This window comes from Phocoena phocoena, chromosome 7 (genome assembly GCF_963924675.1).
Source record: "Phocoena phocoena chromosome 7, mPhoPho1.1, whole genome shotgun sequence".
In the NCBI taxonomy this organism is placed as follows: domain Eukaryota; kingdom Metazoa; phylum Chordata; class Mammalia; order Artiodactyla; family Phocoenidae; genus Phocoena; species Phocoena phocoena.
In genome coordinates, this window is record NC_089225.1 from 48,950,946 (window position 1) to 48,971,973 (window position 21,028).

Below are 21,028 nucleotides of genomic sequence, written 5' to 3' on the forward strand. Positions count from 1 at the left end.
AGGAAAATATTCCCAATTAGTCTTTACTTTCATTTTGCCTCTCATTTACCCATGCCTTAAGATATTTCCTTCTTATCAGTCGTTTGGAATTGCTCCCACTAAAATGATTTACTACAGCCCTAAGTACCTTACTTGAGCAAAGTAACAAAATAAACACAACTGGGGCAAACATATTTGAGAAACTTGAGAATGTGACTTAAAGGAATAAAAGGGGACAATTAGAACAAGGAGGGATTGCTTTTGATAGCAAAATTGCCTTCATTTTCAAAGGAACTATTCCTATGTTTCTTGGTTACTAGATCCATTTTCACTCCTTACTTGTGGTTAAGATTTGAGACCGTGTGTGTGACACCATGATCAAGAGGGGCCAACCTTGACAATCACGTCAAGCTGGAGAAGATGTGAAAATATGGTCACAGGAAATTTTCAGAAGTCACTTGTGAAGGCTGAGGACATTTTTTTTTAGTCTTAATAATTTTAAACATTGGAAATTGATATAATATCTAAGCTGTTATGCTAATTTCTATGCAAAATATTTTCTGATGAAACTGGATTTTCTGTTTGAAAGCTAGTTTTCATGCATGATTTCGTAACTGATTTGATCTTGATTTGTTCTTCAAAAGGTAAGAAACAACATGCATACTTTCAGAGCCCCTGACTAATTTGGTCTGTATGATGCAGAAACACAAGTTTTTATTGCCCAGGATTTACCAAGATAAACAAATTAATTTCAGCAATCTTACTTTTCTTCTACGGAATTTCCCCCAAAAAAATGAAAAGTAGACTCAAAATATTGACTTACAAATCACCTGGTATTTTCCTTTTGAGCATAGCGCATAGAAGTATGCTATTAACTTCAGACCCAAATGGTAGAGTTACTATTTTCCACAATTTACCCCTTGTTTAGCATCAGACTGGACCATAAACTCTCAACCTCCACGTGCCAACTTTAGTGCCAAAATACATAGTTCTGTTTACTGCTTTCTGCCTTTCCAGCTATACCAGGGCTTTGCTGATAGCTGTTGACACTAAAAGAGCCAGGTGTGCCTTAGGAGGGTAACTAGATTCCTGCTCAAGCATTGGCCCCAGAGTGGCTGCACTATGGCTTCCATTTTTTCTTAAGTTATTTTATTGAAGTGTAGTTGATTTACAATGCTGTGTTAATTTCTGCTGTACAACAAAGTGATTCAGTTATACATATATATATATATATATATATTCCTTTTCATATTCTTTTCCATTATGGTTCATCGCAGGATACTGAATATAGTTCCCTGTGTTCTACAGTAGGACCTTGTTGTTTATCCATTCTCTATATAGTAGTTTGCATCTGCTAATCCCAAGTGGCTTCCATTTTTAATCCACTCTGATCATGAACTCTTTATTATAATGTATGGTACAGCTTATTTTATTTTATCTACTTACATTCTGACCCTGCCATTGTGAATTAGTCAGTTTCTCAACTCTCTTCTTCACTTATTTTTAAAAGCATTTTTTAAGGTTGGATAGCTTCTTCAGATGGCTAATGTCAGTTACTCTGCGCTTTTTATTCCTTTAATTTACAAGGGTCAATATTATCTCCATAATATGTGATCATTTTACAGCAACACCAGTATGCCCTGTTGTACCACCATAATGGTGGTCCCAAAAGCTGTGTCCCGGGCAGGATATATAGTACTGTTGCATTTAGACACTTCTGCTTCAGGATGGTAATGGTGAATGGGATAAAAGAAGAGGAGCTGAGAGGCAACAAAAACTTAGCCTTGTGTATGAAAACAGACTAGTTCTTTTTCAAAGCAGTAATGAAAGCCACCTTCTCCTTCTTCTTTCTTCTTGCTCTTGACCTCACGGTAGTAAAATGAACCCTGAACTCTGTAGAGACACAAAGTTGAGTTCAATCATTCTGTAAAGGGCACAAATTACTAGGTAGATATATCAGGGAGGTCTCAGATTCCCTAAGGCACATGTGCTCAGTGAATTTAATCTGTTTTTCCCAGGCTTGACGAACACAGACTCCTTTTTGATAACTTCATTCTGTGATGCTAGTCAAATCGGGGCCTGGAGGCAGGAGATAGCCCACAAGAGCCCATTCTGGGACTCCAATTCAATCATCAGAAGAGAGACGTGAGTGGCTCCTAAGTTTAGGAAAGCCACACTTAAAATATCCTTCATAAGGCTGATCTTGTGGCATTTCAAAGCCTTCCTCTTAAATATATCCCATAGGCTTTTTGATCATTGTCTCTACAGTGCTATTTATAACATGCAAGTGCTAAAACAAGTATCAGCACATGTTTGAATTATAAACCCTAGTGGGTAGGAGGAAGCACTAATCCTAGTGCACTTTGACGGTTAGAAATGCCAAGAGCCCAGGTAAAGGGCTTCTGCTCTCTGCAACTATTGTCTTCTTCCAAGCCTTGGAAAAACATCTCTTAACTGTCTTTTGGGGAAAGTGTAATCTGGCTTTTGGTGAAAGGATGGTACAATAGATTCATCCAGAAGGTTGAAGTTTTTTTTTTTTAAATAAATTTATTTTTGGCTGTGTTGGGTCTTTGTTGCTGCGCGCAGGCTTCCTCTAGTTGCGGCGAGCCGGGGCTACTCTTCAGTTCGGTGCGCAGGCTTCTCATTGTGGTGGCTTCTCTTGTTGCGGGGCGTGGGCTCTAGGTGTGTGGACTTCATAAGTTGTGGCATGTGGGCTCAGTAGTTGTGGCGCCCAGCCTTATTTGTTCCGTGACATGTGGGATCTTCCTGGACCAGGGCTTAAACCCATGTCCCCTGCACTGGTAGGCAGATTCTTAATCACTGCTCCACCAGGGAAGTCCATGAAGAATTCTTATAATCTAAAAATACAGGTACAAAATCTAAGTAAATTTTTTTAAAAGGAAATTTGTCTAGAGTACTATGAATTGTCTAAAAAATAAGTAATAAAATTATCAGAGGTGTTTATAGTAATTGTTTTAAATGAGTACATGAAAATGTTTTTATTTCATTTGTAAATGATGGCCTTGAAAGATAATGTCTTCAGGGCATCATTTGTATGATACTAAGAGTAAATTAGGTTGAAAGTTATCACCCAAAAAGCAGAGTCTCTAGCCTGCTGTAAGGTGGTGACGGATGAGGCTGCCAGATAGGGTAGCAGATTACTGGGCAGATTATTGAATTTTGCTTTTTACAGTGATCTTTTACATTTTGACAAATTCTTCTCTGTTTTGAGATGATTTAAACATACAGTTATGAAGCAGATCAGAGCTTCTAAAGCTAAGTTGAAAATTGTCACTGCTGCCAGGAGTACAAGTATTTTGCCGTGAACGTGTACATAAATAAATGGGAGAACTACGTACATGCTTGAAAGCATTTGCTTCCTGGCAATCTCTTCTGGAGAGGTAAAGCAATAAAGAGGAGAGAAAGTTGGGAAAGCTAAATTCTTGCCCAAATGTCCTACTTCTCTTGCTCTGTAATCTTTTGAGTCTGTTTCTTCTGTCTGAGTTTCTCATCACTGGAAGTGGAAGTTCCATACAGGCAGGGATCACCATCTGTTTTTTTCACCAGTATGTCCAATCATTTAGAAAGTGCCTGGCATATAGTAGGCCCTTGGTTTATATTTATCGAATTAGTAAATCCTTGAAATGAGATGTATCATAGCACCTCTCTGTATTTGGCTTGAGAGTTTTATGGGGGAAAAATGAGATAAATGAACTTGAACCCCTTGAAAGAATATTCTTATATAAATCCAAAGTGATGCTGTATTCACTTTTCCTTCATTGCTTATACAGCCTTCCAAATAGAAATCATCTTTGGTCTACAAATAACAAATTTTGGGAGGATGTGGAGAAAAGGGAACCCTTGTACACTTTTGGTGGGAATGTAAATTGTTGCAGCTACTGTGGAAAACAGTATGGAAGTTTCTCAAAAAAAAAAAACTAAAAATAGAACTACCATATGAACTGGGTATATATCCAAAAACACCAAAAACACTAATTTGTAAAGATACATGCACCCCAATGCTTATAGCAGCTTTATTTATAATAGCCAAGGTATGGAAACATCCTAAGTGTCCATCAACAGATGAATGGATAAAGAAGCTGTGGTATATATATATGATGGACTACTAGTCAGCCATAAAAAAGAACAAAATTTTGCCATTTGCAGCAACATGGATGGACTTGGAGGGCATTATGCTAAGTGAAATAAGTCAGACAGAGAAAGATAAATACCATATGATATCACTTGTATGTGGAATCTAAAAAATACAGCCAATTAGTGAATATAATATAAAAGAAGCAGACTCACAAATATAGAGAACAAACCAGTGGTTGCCAGTGGGGAAGGGGGGAGGGACAATAAAAGGATGGGAGAGCGGGAGGTATAAACTATTGAGTGTAAAATGGGTGCAAGGATGTATTGTACAACGCAGGGAGTATAGCCAATATTTTGAAATAACTGTAAATGGGAAGAAACATTTAAAAAGTGTATAAAAATAAAACAATTTTTAAAAAGAGATATACAACCCCCCCAAAAAAAAGTCATCTTTGGAGTCTGCAGCAGTTGACATCTACCAGAAGCAATGGGACACCAAATCTCAGCCTTGTTCAGCTCCCTTAGCATGACCTCAGCTGTCTACTGTGAAATGATGGTTAAAAGACTGGGCTCTTGAATAATGAATCCCAGTTTCACCACTAGTTATATGACCTTGGCCATGTTATTTAACCTTTGGTGGATTGGTTTCCTCAAATGGAGACATGGGTAATTTCAACACAAGGAGTTATAAGGATAAGATGAGATAATTCATGTAAAGTTCTCTGCATAGTCCATAAATGTTAGCTCATATATGTATTTTTTTACGTCCAAGGAGTCCATTGTTTCTTTCTGTCTGTTTCATTCATTTCTTTCTTCATGAAAGAAATAACTCAAATTCTGTAAGACTGGGTTACTTCACTACAAAATAAAAAGACTGGGCTAGATGATGTCTAGCATGTCTTCCAACTCCAAAAGGTCAGGATTATAATGTGTAGCTCTCTTTCCCCTCAAATACGGTGTGTATCTCAACCTTCCATGGTGCTCTGTGCATCTTGATTTCCCTGTAACTAGTAATAAAGGTTCTGATATATCTCATGACGTTTTCAATTTTCTCGGTGTATACTTGGATTAAAATCCCACTGTCTGTAATGTTATTTACTGGAGTTTTCATCAAATGAAAGCTTGGTTAGATTTAGGTTATAAAAATACCTAAATGGTGCCTTTGAGCCTTTTTTGGTGTACATTTTTACTGCTTTTTGGCATTTTCTAAAATTTAGAAAGAGAGATGTTTTTCATGCCAGATGCCTTCCATATCAAAATAAGAGCCAAAGCGTTCGTAGTTTGTGTCTTTTCTGATTATAGTATGCTACGGCTCATGTGAAAACCATAAAAGTAAAACGTAAAAGTTTAGGGGAAATGAGAAATTAAATTGTGCCACGGATCCAGACTACTGGCAACTTTCCTAAAAGTTTGCTTAGACCACCATTATAGAAGGACTTAAAAGTCTAGTCTGCCACAGCTGGAAGAAAATAGAGGAGAGGAAAGAGAAACCGGTGCCAACTCTGAGAGACCACATTTTTAGTGTCTCCCAGCCAGACAAGGTTGCCCATAGACTGAAGATCATCAAGTGGCAATTTCTAATTCTTCGCCTCCTCTGAAGACTGCTGCCCTGGCTGTTCACTGAACTGTCTCTTTCCCTTTCAGCTTCCTCCATCCTTAAAAGGGAGAAGCGGCTGAGGACGAAGAATGTGCATTTCAGTTGCGTCACCGTGTACTACTTCACCAGGAGGCAGGGCTTCACGAGCGTGCCCAGCCAAGGCGGCAGCACCCTGGGCATGTCTAGCCGTCACAACAGCGTGCGCCAGTACACCCTGGGCGAATTTGCCAGAGAGCAGGAGAGGCTCCACCGCGAGATGCTGAGAGAACACCTCAGGGAGGAAAAGCTGAATTCTTTAAAGCTAAAGGTAAAAAAACCTTAGACGCTCACTTTTTTTTTTTTTGCCAAACCCCCATCCTTACCTCACTTTGGTTGCATTAACCATTTTCATATTTAGATCCACAGATTAAACTGGGCATTTTCCACAACAGACTGTCTGCTGAGGCTTTTTTAAAGCAAAAACAGTATGGTGGCCTGAAAGCAGTGTGGAAAACTTACCTGACATTGTTTACTTATTCATCCTATGAATATTTCTTTAGATCCTAGACCCTGTGCTTGGGCTGGGACTATGTAGTATGAAACATAGACGTGATTCCTTTTCTCCTGGGACTTACGAATCAATAGGAAAGATAAATATTAATCATGTAGACAAAATAAAATCACATCTTCGTGAAGTGCTATGAAGGGGAGTTGCAAGGTGCTATGAAAGTAAGTAACAGGGAATTGATGTGGTCCAGAGGTCAAGGAAGGTTTCCTCAAGGAAGTGATGGTTGAACTGAAATCACACATAGACAGGAAGGGTTGGCGAGAGTGGTTCAGGTGACAGGGAGAGCTGGAGCTGCCTCATGGCAGGAGGAATCATGGTGAACACACAGAGCTAGCATGGCTGGAGCAGAGATGAAGAAAGTAGAATAACGTGGTGGGTGGTGGTGGTGGTTGGGCTTTGTAAGTCTGGTTGAGGCATTTTTTTCCTCTTCATCCTGATGCCATCAGAAGTCGTACAGGAGTCTTAAGCATGGGGTTGGGGGTGGCAGGGTAATGTGATTCAGTTCATGCTATGATGTGAGGATAGTTTCGGGGCAGGGGCAGCCATGTTGGGGGAGCTTATGGAGTCAGACCAGGTAAGAGGCTATTACAGTGGTCCAGGAGAGAGATGATGGTAGGTTAGATTAGACTGATGGTAGAGAGAGGAAGAGAGATGGACAGAGGGAGTAATTTAGGAAATAAAATCGACAGTCTTTGATGATGGGTTGGATTAGGAAGGGAAAGAGGGGGACTGTCAAGAATGACTCCTGAATTTCTGGCTTGCAAAACTAAATGGGTTGTGGGTGATATTACTTTTCTCAATAACGAGGATATGACAAGAAATCCAGGAAGAGAAGCAGGTTCAGGCCGGGGGTGGGATGGGGTGGGGGCTGTGCCGTGGTGGCTATATAATGAGATCATCTCTATATAATGAGATCATTTTTGGAGATACTGCTTTTGAGAGGCTTTTGAGTTATCAAAGTGATGTCTGGGAGAGGTCCAGGTGGAGATAACTCTCGTTGTGCCACCTTAGAGATTAACTGGAGAGAAACACAGCTCAGAAAACCTTTTCCTCAACCGGAGACACTCTTTATGTTTGTATTGAGCCCTCAGCCTGTCAATATGTAGAAAATGCTCTCCCATCATTATCTAATGAAAAAGGAAATCTTTCTTAGGAAATCCAGAGTGCTAAACATAAAGGATCACAGGTTAAATAGCAGAAGCACCATAAGCACATCTGTGTTACCTGTACCTTTATTTTCCAGTATGAAGTCAGTTGGCAGAGGTGTGATGTGTGTTTCGAAACACCTTGTTTTTATGTATTTTGCAATGTATGCATGTGCTTTGTTCCCAATTTACAAGAAGGCAGTTGCTTAAGTGAGGCTAGACACAACTTAGCCTAAAGTGTGTCTTATATTTCCTTTGGTGGTATTTTTGACAGATTTCAACGAAAGTCTCTTAAGATTTTTTGGTAGCAAGACACAATTGTTCTCCACGATTGCTTTGCATGTAGCCGAATTTAATGATAATGCTCAGATTTGCTTCTGAAATCCACCCTCTGCCTTTCTCACCCGCTGCAAACCAACTCTACCCCCTACCCAAAGGGTGAAGTCATTCTCCAGATTCAAATATTGGCAGAACAATAGGGATGGCTGCTATTCATTAAGTGATTTTTATTTGCCAGGCATTTTATAAACATTATTTAACCCTAACAAAACCCCACTGGTAGGTAAATTATGAGACCATGTGTACAGCCAAAGAAGAAGAAGCAAAGAGATGTTAAGTAACTGGCTCACTCAATAGAAAACTGGTTTTGTTATCCTGTTCCTTACTATTCTAAAATTAATTGATTGTTCCCTATAGGTGTTGGGAAAGACAATCTCTGTACCTATAGGGAGTTGTCCCTTTCTGGGGTTTGGTACTGTGTGCAGTGGTTTTTTAACAGCTGGGGGACTGTAATTCTATCTGAGAGAAGATTTATTGTGGTGACCTTTGAAGCACATTGTACATTCCATGACTATTAGGGGGAGCTACACACCTGCAGGCCCCTTCCTCCATACCAGGCAATGATATATTCTGATACTATAATTTGTATTCAGTTACTTCTACCCTTTTATTTTTAACACGCTAAAGAAGAAGCAAAAAAGAGGCTTCTATTATTGATTCACTTTTGTCACTGTGCTTAGTTTTGGAAGTTGGGAAGACATTCATCCGAGTGGGTGTCATGTCTTGGTTTGTCATTGATAACCGAAAACATGCAGCTTTCCCTTTTGGTGAAGATATAAACAAAAGGCATTTGGACATCATCACTCCTTCCAAATGAATATCAAGCAAAAAGATAATGGGATTCTAAGGTGATCTGATCTAAGTCTCACTATACTGAAAGTATTCAAAAACTCGGAAACACATGTCACATAAAACGAATGAAAGATCACGGCAATGTGGACTCACTGGCTGAAAAAATCTGAGGGGAATTAATGAAGGAAAACATATATTTTAATTGTGATTCCTCTAGTGTATTAACTTTTATGAGTTTTTAAATATCATTGACTATGCTTGTCTAAGGTTTAACTACCCCAAATCTAACATTAGCTATCCAAAAACATTACCTATCCAAAAATTTCACTCCGATACTTGAAATTTCACTTTTAATGTGATGTTTGTTTTGAAATATACCTCTGGCATAAGCAACGAAATGTGACTAAATTGATTCCATTTTTTGGCTGGAGCAGCAATAGAGGGTCAGTAGCTGAGAGAGGGGTCCAAAGAGGAAAGGGAGGATTATTAAAGACAAACTTTGCCACTTCGGTTTTGCCTGGAGGTGGCCCTCTGTGGGTGACAGCGAACTGCCCATTGAGTAAGGAAAGAGAAGGCAGCATCTGACAAAAAACATTTTCCAAAGCTCTCAGCATCAAACTTTTCCCTAAGCCCTTGCTAGGAAACTCATTGGACTTAGAACTGGGTAGTTTCCTTCCTACTTACTTCAGAACCAACAGCCCCAGAAGAGTAAGAAGTTTCTCTTTCCATTCTACCTGTGCGTCTTTCCAGGGTGTCTCTCTAGGTTCTAAATAGTGAGCCCATTTATATAACAACACCTCCTACCATGGGGCCTTCATAGTGAAAGGTTAGTAAAAAGAACACAGACACGCATCTTGATGTTTCTTGATGTTTCCTTGGAAGCAAATAAGATAGAAATTTAGCTCTTCATTGTAAAATGTCTTCTTATTTAGTGATTCATCTCTTAATCAAATTATGAGTTAAATATATTAAGAAATAATATATGCAATTAGATTTGTAGAACAAATCCAATTTTATTTTGGGGGTTCAAGTGTGTCTTTTTTGTTGTTGGCATTGGTGTTCCAAACATTGCCTAGAAACAATTAATAGAGAAAGCTTATTGAATAAAGTGCATGTTTCTAGAAGAAATAACTAGCTTTAGATTTCCAAATTACAGAGCACAGTACTTTTTCCCTGTCAAGCCCATTCAAACATGTTGTACTCTTCACAGTAATCAATGCAGTCATCTTAATACTATACCTTTTTCCAAATTAAGTACTTAGATTTCATCATCTGCACCACATTGTTGAACAATTACATTAGACTTTATTCCCATTTCACATGGGTCTGTAAAATGCATTAGGTGGCTATTTGTATGTTTCAAGAGAGCCTTGGCCTTCCAATTGCCTCTGGGGTTATATCTTACTGGATTCTACTACCTTGGTGTAGGAAATGTACCTTAGCTTTCACAGCTTTCACTGGACTCTCTTTCTCAATGTTTTTTCAACATTGATTGTTTTTCCTCTCCTTTCTAAGATCAAGCCTTTCTCTACTCTTGTACCATTTCCAGAGGCTTTCCAAGTTATACAGTTTTCTCATGTGTTCCTTGACTAATGCTTGGTGGTTTGCTGTCTTTCTTCATAAAAAAAGTTACCAGATGGTGACTCTTCCTTTAAGGAGCAACCTTGAAAATATCTCTATCTAAATCTCCTTCGCCCCAAATCTTAGATTTATGACTGTGTGTTATTCATTTAGAAATTTACCTGTACAATATTATAATTCTTCCTCTTCACCCCCAGCCCTGCCCCTTGTATCCTCTTAAGAGTCTTGTGATTTAACTAACCTACGGGTAAAGTTCTTAAATACCTAGGAGATAGGAGGGATTAGAGGTTTGTGAGAGGTGGTTGACACCGAATATCTCTAACCTATAGTTTCAAAATTTGGGGATGTGGTTTTAACTATTTCCTTATACCACAGTTCTTATTAGACGGGTCAGAATCTGCTGATCTTGGTAGTCTTAAGTGCCACTTATTCCTACAGAACTTCTTTGTCAGCCTCTGTAGACATTACTCAGGAGCATACGTAGTACAGTGCTTCCAGAATGCATCCCTCAGTGGAGGCCTGCTCCAACACTGAATGCAAAACTTTGATTTCCATTTGCCATGTCACATGTACAGCCTATTTTGACAAGAACAGAGAAGACACACCTAACCAAAATGATGCATCCTGAGAGACTGGGCTTCAGCCCTGAGCAAATGCAATATATTTAAGAATAGGTTCTTTCAAAACATTGCTGGCATTTTCATTTAAATGGAAAACTTAAGCATATGTAATCACATCTCTACATTCTTCCTGTACAGTAAACATTGATCTTCTTTTCTTATTGAGGAGAAATCTGTTGAACTGATTCTCCTGATTAAAATATGGGGTTCATGCAGTGGTGTGCTGTAGCCAGCTTGTAAAAATTCTTCGCTAAAGAGGATTGTCTCATCTCTTCCCCATGGTAGCTCAAAATCACCCACGATGGGAGTATTCACACCGTGCGACTTGCCAAACAGAAAACTAACAGCACAATTAGACAAACAAATTCGACAACAAATTAGAAACACCCCTCCTTTTTTTTTAAGAGACCCAGTTGTTAAATATTTATCAGCACACTCTTGGATTCATTTAGCTTATTAGCTGCCGCTAAAAGAGACAAAGTTTGTCTGAACCAGAAGGGAGGATAAAGGAATGTATGAAAAATTTATATGTCTTATTGTTGATATTATCATCTTTTCTGGTGACTTTTGGGGTGATATGTAAACCAAAGACTCATTGTAAATTCAGGTTGTAGAAATATTTATTAGCTGACAAAACAACCTAACATTTCTGGTTCTTCAAGGACATGATTAATCTGGTTCCAATTTGCCACCTGCAATTAACAACTAATGAGCCAAAGAATTATACTATAAGATTTGACTGAATATCAAAATGATATGAATGTTTTACTTCAGTTTGCCAGAGACCTTAATGACCAGGTTACCTACCCAGCTCGTAGCATGTAACCAGGAACTCCTTTCATCAAATACATATCGTGTGTGTATTTGCATATAAAATGCAGATTTGTATATCCAGCCTCTTACTATACATCTCTGGCAACCCAAAGCACACTGATTTTTAAATTTTATTGTAGCATAGTTGATTATGGTTACCAAAGAGGAAAAGGGGGGAGGGATAAATTAGGAGGTTGGGATTAACATATATACACTACTATATATAAAAGCACACTGCTTTTTGAGAAAGCCAATTCCATTTTGTAGCTGTAAATTGTTAGAAAGCTCTTCTTTCTGTTGATCAAACTGCTATCATCTAATTATACCTTTTGACCCTAATTCTGGCCTCTAAGGATGTAGAATAAATCTTGTCCCAGTTCTCCAAACTCCAAGTGTTTGAAAGCAGTGTTGATGGACACGCAAATATTTGATAATAGGCTATATGGATGGGCTCCATGTGTCTCTGTCCTATAAGATTAAACATCCCTAGTTCTTTTCACTAATCCTGCTGTTTTTCAGACACTTTATGGCCTTGGTTACCTTCTTCTGGATATAATGCTATTTATTTATGTCCACCTCAAAATAATGGTACTTGATCTGGACATTGTACTCCTAGTGAGATTTGTTCAGTATGTTACATTACATTCTCCCAAGTTGTGGATACTCTATCCACAGTATACACTAAAGGTACAGTAGCTTTCTGGACCTTAATCAATTTTTTTGTTCATATTATGCTGGTGGTAAGTAAAACAACAGACAAAAAACAAGCAAGCAAACACACAAAACCCGGGTAAATCAGGTCTGCATCATTACATAAATTAAAACTTTTTAACATCTCCTGGGCAAGAATCCTCTTTAGTGCTAGACATGGTGTACAGAGAAGGATCAACAAAGTTTTGTTTTTTATTTTAATGAACCTAATCTTGTCATCTGAAGATGCGATTAGCCTGCCTTTTAGTTATTCATCCAATATATTATTAAACAAGACAGGGCCAAGTTCAGGATACCTTCTCAGAGTAGTGACCCTCAAGAGGAAAAGGGGGAGACTTTCCTGTCACCACCCCACAGCGACCTCCCTGGAGATTCCTTGCCGGGTGGGTCACTGCTGCCGATAGGATGTGTAGGTGCCACACCCCTCATTGGTGGTGCAAAGGAGCCGAGCATCGCTGTTCTTTGAAACATTTTCAACGTTTCATCTAACTAAAAATCCATGCATTCAACCATACCCTTATTAATCATCTTGTATCCCATCCTTCCATGTACAGAACATAAGAAATTTTGTCAGAGAATCTCAAGACTAGATCACTGGTTTTCTAATTATGTTCCATGGGGTCAGGGCTCTGGGTGCCTCACTCTTGCTTTTGTCTGTTTTATATGTTAAGATTCTTCGTGGGCTTTAATTTGACAAATGGACATTTTCTCCCTAGTGAGCCCAGGCAACAGTCACTGTTCCCTCTTTTCACATGTACAGACCATCTGTTTAACTCATCTTTTCTGGAATTTTATCTAGAATTAGCACTTTTTATTTTTATTTATTTATTTTTTTTAGTTTTCATTTTTTTTGTGGTACGCGGGCCTCTCACTGTTGTGACCTCTCCCGTTGAGGAGCACAGGCTCCGGACGCGCAGGCTCAGCGGCCATGGCTCACGGGCCCAGCCACTCCGCGGCATGTGGGATCTTCCCGGACCGGGACACGAACCCGTGACCCCTGCATTGGCAGGCGGACTCCCAACCACTGTGCCACCAGGGAAGCCCTAGAATTAGCACTTTTTAAAATAATAATTCACTTGCATTTTGATTACCTTTTAATTCCTTTCCCTATGACTCTTCACAGATATTTGACTGAGCAATCATAACTTTAAGCTTTTTCATTGCTCTAAAACATGAATACCCTGGGCCTGGGTATTCTTACGTAAAACAGCTGAGTACTCTTTCACTCTCTCCCACCTCTTGTTTTGACATGAAATCCTTCCTAGCTGTTTTCCCATTTCTTGTTTAAAGGTTTTTCTCCTTGATAGAGACTGTGGAATCAGAATAAGAAGTAAATAATTCTACTTGTGTCTTTGTACCTCCCCTCCCATTTTTTTGTCAATCATTTCCTCCTTCCCACTGCTTCTGTAACTTGCTCATGTATTTTATTGAACTTACCACACTGTATCACATTTGTTACGTGGTCATCTCCCCAGCAGACTAGAAGCTGCTTAGATGGAAGCACTGTTATACACGTGTAAACCCTGATACCTGATACACGGCTGGCGGTATAGCACAGTGATTAAGGATGTTCATTCATTCATCCAAAAATATTTATTAATCAATTAGTATGAGGTTGCAGTTAACACAGTGCTGGAGACAGAGTTATGAGCAAGACAGATATGGTCCTTGTTCTCAATGTGTTCACGGTAGAATGAATGAGGGAGGTATACCTAAAACCAATTACCAGCACTAATATATTACTACAAAATGAGGCAGCATGCTATGCGGATTAAACGCAGGCCAGGGTAAAAGAGTTAAAAGTCAGCTGAGGAAATCAAAAGTAACATTATTTCAACAGTGGTAGCTGTCACTTGGACCAGCTTCTTTTGCTGGCATATCTATTAGAAAGAACACCTCCGCAAGCCCACAAAATAAAAACTCAAAGGAAATGCTAACTGGTGAGAATGTCATATCTTCAGCTGGCTTCCTGTCTTCTTTTTTGAGCTCCTGTTCTCTGTATATGAGTCATATATTTTTTTATTTCCGAATGAGCTAATTATAAGGAAGCTTGTCTGCTCTTTGCCTCCTGCCCTGCAGTGCTGAGATCGGCTCTTCGAGCGTGGCTGCAACCGTATCCTTTTCTTCCATACAGGTTTCCTGTTACTCTAAGAATTTTCACTCCAAACGGGTCTCGTGAGCCTGGCTCAAGCTTTGGAGTCAAATAGACCTGAGTTTGATTCTCAGTGCAATCACTAATTATCTTTGTAACTAGACGTTGGCAAATTACCTTCTCAAGGCTCCAGTTTTCTCCAAATACCGTATTCTAAGGCATATATATGGAATCTAAAAAAAAGAAAGAGAAATGGTACTGAGGAACCTAGTTGCAGGGCAGGAATAAAGCTGTAGACATAGAGGATGGACTTGAGGACACGGGGTGGGAGGGGGAAGCTGGGGCCAAGTGACAGTAGCATCGACATATATACACTACCGAATGTAAAATAGCTAGTAGGAAGCAGCAGCATAGCACAGGGAGATCAGCTCCATGCTTTGCGATGACCTAGGGGTGTGGGATAGGGAGAATGGGAGGGAGGCTCAAAGGGGAGGGGATGTGGGGACATATGTATGCATGTGGCTGTTTCAATTTGGTGTACAACAGAAGCTAACACGGTATTGTGAGGCAGTTATACTCCAATAAAGATCAATTTAAAAAAAAAGAAAAAAGCACTGTTGCAAAACAAAACCAAAAACAAAAGCTCCAGTTTTCTCAACTGTAAAGATACTTCCTAAGATTGTTTGCAAATCAGGTGAGATAATTTATATAAAGTATGGAGGGAGTTCAGTACCTGGTTTTCAGTATATGATAGCTTGGCCCACTCATTATACATATCATCATCATTATAATAGGCAGGAATCAGTGTTTGTGGAATTGAATTATTCTTTCACATTCTTGTTTCCACTGTCATTGTTACATGTGTTAAGAACTTTGTAATAACCAGGAGATTTTATTACTAAGAGCACCTTTTAACCACTGAAGGGAAGTGTTTTTATTTCTGTGGGTTTTATTTTGTTTTGTTTTGTTTTCAGCATTATAGTCCATCCACATTTTCAGTATTGTTTCCCTCTCCATAATCATTTTGCACTAAATTAGTTTCTTCAAGCACTTAATTCATCAAAAAGTTCATCTTGTAGGCATTTACAGTGGAATATATCCACTACATGCTCTAGCCAAGAAAAAACACGAAAGATTGAATGCTGAGTTGATAATCACCTCCCCCCACTCACTCACTCCCCCGCCTGACCTGGTACTTGATTCAGGATAGCCTGAGAATCACTCCGCCGATTCTGACAGTAATGTGTAATGTGTCCCATCCCGCCAACGTATTTAGATGGGCAAAGGTTTTACTCTGTTGCGCTTTGGGAACTGTTTACTCATACGTAACAGTACATATCAGACAGATTTGCAAAAGTAAGATGTTTCAATTCTGTTTAAGAAAAGTTACAGTCCTTTCATTTGTAGAGTGAGTCTGGACAAGTTTACACAGTGGCTCAAGAACTAAGTCCTATCTTAAGTAGCATCATTGGAACAAAGCAAGTACACACACACACGCACACACACACACACCTTAAGATACTTCCAATACAGTATAAATAAATGCACATATATGTGAGATAAATATAAAATAAGGATCACTAAATCAAATTATGAGTTAAGTCATTACTTTTCACCTGTAAAATGGCTAAGGCAGGGGAAGGGAGATGCTACTTTCTGAAAACCTAATGTTTATTTACTTTTTTGTTTTTTGCTTATGGATCAAGACAGGAAGGGATGCCACAAAAGTTCAGCCAGTCTGGCTAGTTTGCAAGCCAATGAATGCATGTTCTGTCCCATCTCAGGCCTTTGAAGCTGTTGTTGCTCAGTGGGGAATACCTTCTGCCTCCACCTGTTCAGCTAACTGCTACTCCACCTTCAGATTCAAGCTTAGGTGTGAAAGTCTACCCTCCTCACCCCGTCACCAGCCCCACCTCAAGGTGACCCTCCTGCATGGTTTCAATGCCTTGTGTTCAAGCTCAGCTAGGAAATCCTTATAAATTAGATTAAAATTACTAGATTCCTCTTCTCTTTACTCTAATCCATTGATTTCAAGACCCATGTCTTGTGCACCAACACACTTAGAGCCTAATGTAAAATAAGCACAAAAGATTACTGAATATATATTCAATATATAAAAAGTATGTCTATATAATTATCAGGACAGTTAAGAACCCAAGCTGTAGAGTTAAATATTTAGGATTCTGATGTGGTACACACCTCACTGCTTATGATCTTGGACAAGTTATTTAGCATTCCTGTGCCTCAGTTTCCCCATCAGTTAAATGGATAGAATGCTAATATCTACTTCATGAGATTTTTGTGATGGTCAATGAGTAAACGCAGGTAAAGTGCTTGCAGCAGTGACACACAGATTCAGAACTGTTACTATTATCGTCTCATGTCTGATTCTCTCACCTTTCTTTCACCTCCAACACCAATCTCTCTTCTTTTCTCTTTCTCTCTATCTCTCTCTCTCTCTCTCTCTCTCTCTCTCTCTCACACACACACACACACGCACGCACACGCACACACAAGCAGGCTTGAAGGTCAGGATCCTTTGGTGGTCTCCTTAAACCACATTTTTGGCAAGCTTTGTTTGAGCTCTTGGAAAGGCAGTGTTCTTTGGGAAAAGAACACTGAGATAGAAATGGTCCAAATCCCAGACTGGCTTCTAAGGAATCTACTTCAAAAGAGAGCATTCCTTTGAATATGCTGGTTACTCTGTATGTATTTATTTTGTAAACAAAATAGCTTGTTAGACACATTGAGGTTTAACTCCACATTACAGTCCCTGTACTGCATTAGGTACCATTGAAAACTTGGAATCTATCTGTTTTACACAGGGAAAAGCATGCTAAAATAGGGGTCAGGGAATTAGGTTCTATAAGCATGTCTTGGAGGGGACACAATTAATCTGAGCCTCAGTAATGCATAAAATAAGGAGGCTGTATTTGATGAACTAAAATCTGAAAATTCAATGATTCTATTTTGAGATAGGAAGAAGACATTCATAGGTATCACTCATGTCAAAGAGACAAAATGTACAAAATAAATATTCTTGTGAAGATGGGCCAATGGGGTAAAGGAGTCAGCAAAAACAGATGAGGAAATCATAGAAGACTCCCTAGAGTTTGTTGTACAAGATCTTGAAAGCATGATGAACATGAGTTGATGGACAGAAATAGCTCATTGACTTATTTCCCTGTTGCTCTAATATAGAAAAATGCGTTTGAAAATAATGTATGTAATACTCTGATTTAAAGGAGCATTTAAACTCGATAGGTTTGGTCTGCGTTTTAAAGGGGCAAATGGGCATATCCTGGAGGAGAGGGCTGGGGAAGGACTTCCAAGGGGACAGCAGAGAATAGTATCTGTCAGTGGTTACGTAACCAAACCAGAAACCGTGAGGACAAAGGGATAAGCCAATTAACCGGGCTGAACTAGAATATTTCCAGTCTTCACTAGAAATGGCAGAGATGATATTGGATAGATGAGGAGAAAACCTTGCCAGATCACTTCAATGATAATGTGAGATTTTTTTGAAAATCTAAATTAGGGCCCTTGTGGGTTCTTGAACAAGAGTAAGAACAGTATGTAGCTAGCTGTGTATCAAGGACTTTTAGATTCTTAATTGAATTTTTATTTAAAAATGAAACTGTTTATTGTAATTTAAGTGTGGGAATAAGAAATGCAGATTTTATTTCTAAGGGCTCTTATATTTGTTTTTTTATGAGTGAAGAATTGTTTTATTGTACTTTTTAAACTTTTATTGAAATATGGTTGATTTACAATGTGTTAGTTTCAGGTATACAGCAAAGTGATTCAGTTTATATATATATATATATACACACACATACATATATATGTAACTGAATATGTATATATATCTTCATATATATATGTATATATAGATATATCTTTTTCAGATTCTTTTCCATTATAGGTTATTACAAGATATTGAGTATAGTTCCCTGTGCTATATAGTAGGTCCTTGTTGGTTATCTGTTTTGTATATAGTAGTGTGTATATTTTAATCCCAAACTCCTAATTTATCCCTCCCCTCTCCTTTCCCCTTTGGTAATCATAAATTTCCTTTCTGTCTGTGAGTCTGTTTCTCTTTTGTAAATAAGTTCATTTGTATCATTTTTTAGATTCCACATATAAGCAATTTCATATGATGTTTGTCTTTGTCTGACTTCACTTAGTATGATAATCTCTAGGTCTATCCACATTGCTACAAATGGCATTATTTCATCCTTTTTCATGGCTGAGTAATATTTCATCCCATATATGTGTATGTATATATATGTGTGTGTGTGTTTATATATATCTTCTTTATCAATTCATCTGTCGGTGACACTTAGGTCGCTTCCATGTCTTGGCTATTGTAAATAGTGCTGCTGTGAACACTGGGGTGCATGTATCTGTTCGAATTAGAGTTTTCTCCAGATATATGCCCAGGAGTGGGATCATACGGTATTGGAATAAGCATCATCTGTAGTTTATTTGAGATACAGTTGTTTCTTTTTCATTCTTAGATGCCATTTGGTTAGTCATGTTGCCTTAAAAATTGTCATGTTTTTAAATGTTTGCTGAAGTCTTACTTTTTGTTGATTTTTAGATTTCATGTATTATATGACAGCAACCATTATTTTTTTAAAAATCAAACCCTGTTGATATGAAATGAAGTTTTTTGTTGTTTTTGTGATGTTACCAGTTACTGTTAGTGGACATCACAGAAAAATGAAAACAGTTTAACCAATACATTTATAAAGAAATTCCAAGGAAGGAAATAAATTACAGATCACACCAAGAAACAAAACCCAATAAAAGGAAATGCCCAACTTTATAGGAACACAGATTTAAGCTCTGAAATATAAAAAAATACATAAATTAGTAGCTTTTGACAATGCATTTCAGGGACCCTTTGCAATATATTTTAATATACACTTGCTACTGTGTTGTTTCCTCTACCTGAGGGCAAAAATCAGTCTTCTGTTTGTTTTTCAATACATTCAGAGTTGTCCAGGTTGGGATTTTTGGTCAGTAATAAATATTCTTATCTAAATGTAGGATTTTTCCTAGGAAGGTAAGAAACTGATGTCTGGTGTCACCAGGGTATTTTAACTGTGTAATAACTGAATTGTTATTAAGATCAAAAGGCATAGTAATAATTGCAGATAATGAAGTTCATGAAAGTGATACATATAAAAGTTAAAGAATCAAAATAGCTTCCCTATCTAGAACTTCCTTGAATAATCTCTGAGTTTCTTCATTTATTCCTGTGCTGCTTCCCAGAATATAGTTCTTGCTTATATTCAGAGGAAATGTCTCTTTCTAAATGTTTTTTTATGAAGAAAATATATTATGTGGTGATATGGTGGTAAGAAGTGAAATACTGACTCAGGGTTTCCCGATGGATGAAATTAATTTAGAAAAGAAATATACACAGAAGCAGAAAAGTTATGGGTATGAGACACAGTCGTCCACAGGTGCTATTATGTGGAAGGTATTGCTCTGGGCAGTTTCCTATGAACTCCTTCGAGGGAGGAGTTCATTGTTTGGGTTGCCTGTTGGCAAGAGCCTGCCACACTGCCCTCTGCTCCTTGTCTTACTGAGAGCACAGTGACCTGACTAAGTGCATCATATCAAGCTCTCGTTCATGGAACATTCTGTAGGGAAACCGTGTTTGTAATCCCAACAGCACAGGACAGCAAAACTTTACTTCCTAGTACATAGTTTCTTTGGAGCCCAAAAGACAGGGTTGTTATTTCAAGGACATGTTTGCTTATTTAGGTGGCAGTAGCTTCCGCTAAGATGCTATCACCTCTGAACAAGGACACATTTATTCCAACATCAAATCTGCCCATCACAAACTGAGTCTAACAGTAGCTTTCAACTGATGGGCATCTGTAACCTTTGGCCTTTTTCACATCGCGCAGGCTGAAAGCTCCAGCAACTATACCTCCTAACATTAAGAGGTTAAGAGTTCCAATTAACAAGTCTTGTGTCCATTTAAAAGCCTATCATTTTGAAGCATTCATTTTCCTTCCTGTAATTTCTCTAAAGAGAAAAGTAAAAGGAAATGATTTGACTCACAAACATTTTCTTCATCCCTATGAATCATTTATTTTGTAACTGGAAGTTTATACCTCTTAATCTCCCACACCTATCCACAAACACTTATGGATTATGGGGACATAATGTTATATAATAGCTTCATTCTTACCAAGTGCAGAAGTAGGGATTTTAGACCCTGTCCATGCTAAGTCTCTTTTTTACTGCTTTGTATTTCTAGATGACGAAGAATGGCACCGTGGAATCTGAAGAAGCTAGCACTCTTACAGTGGATGACATTTCTGATGATGATATCGATTTAGACAACACCGAGGTAGACGAGTACTTCTTTCTCCAACCCCTGCCAACAAAAAAACGGAGAGCACTGCTGCGGGCCTCTGGGGTGAAAAAGATTGATGTGGAGGAAAAGCATGAGCTACGAGCCATCCGCCTATCTCGAGAGGACTGTGGCTGTGACTGCCGGGTGTTCTGTGATCCAGAAACATGTACCTGCAGCCTGGCAGGCATTAAGTGTCAGGTAAGGATTGGGATTTCAAGGAATCCGAAGGCATGACATTATACACCAACCCCTAAAAAGGCAGTTGTGTTCCATGTAATGAAGTTTCCCACACGTGGAGGAAAATTCTGGGGTAAGGCAAGACACATGATTCAAGAAGA

The 21,028-nt window shown here is 38.5% G+C and overlaps 1 protein-coding gene across 1 annotated transcript in view; it reads left to right on the plus strand.

Annotated features, from left to right (window-relative positions):
• CSRNP3 (cysteine and serine rich nuclear protein 3) overlaps window positions 1–21,028 on the plus strand; it is a 68,421-nt gene that overhangs the window by 44,440 nt on the left and 2,953 nt on the right. Inside the window, exons 2-3 of the mRNA XM_065881014.1 lie at window positions 5,719–5,978; window positions 20,592–20,888. Of these exons, the coding sequence (XP_065737086.1) occupies window positions 5,719–5,978; window positions 20,592–20,888 (557 nt within the window). The remainder of the gene's footprint in view (window positions 1–5,718; window positions 5,979–20,591; window positions 20,889–21,028) is intronic.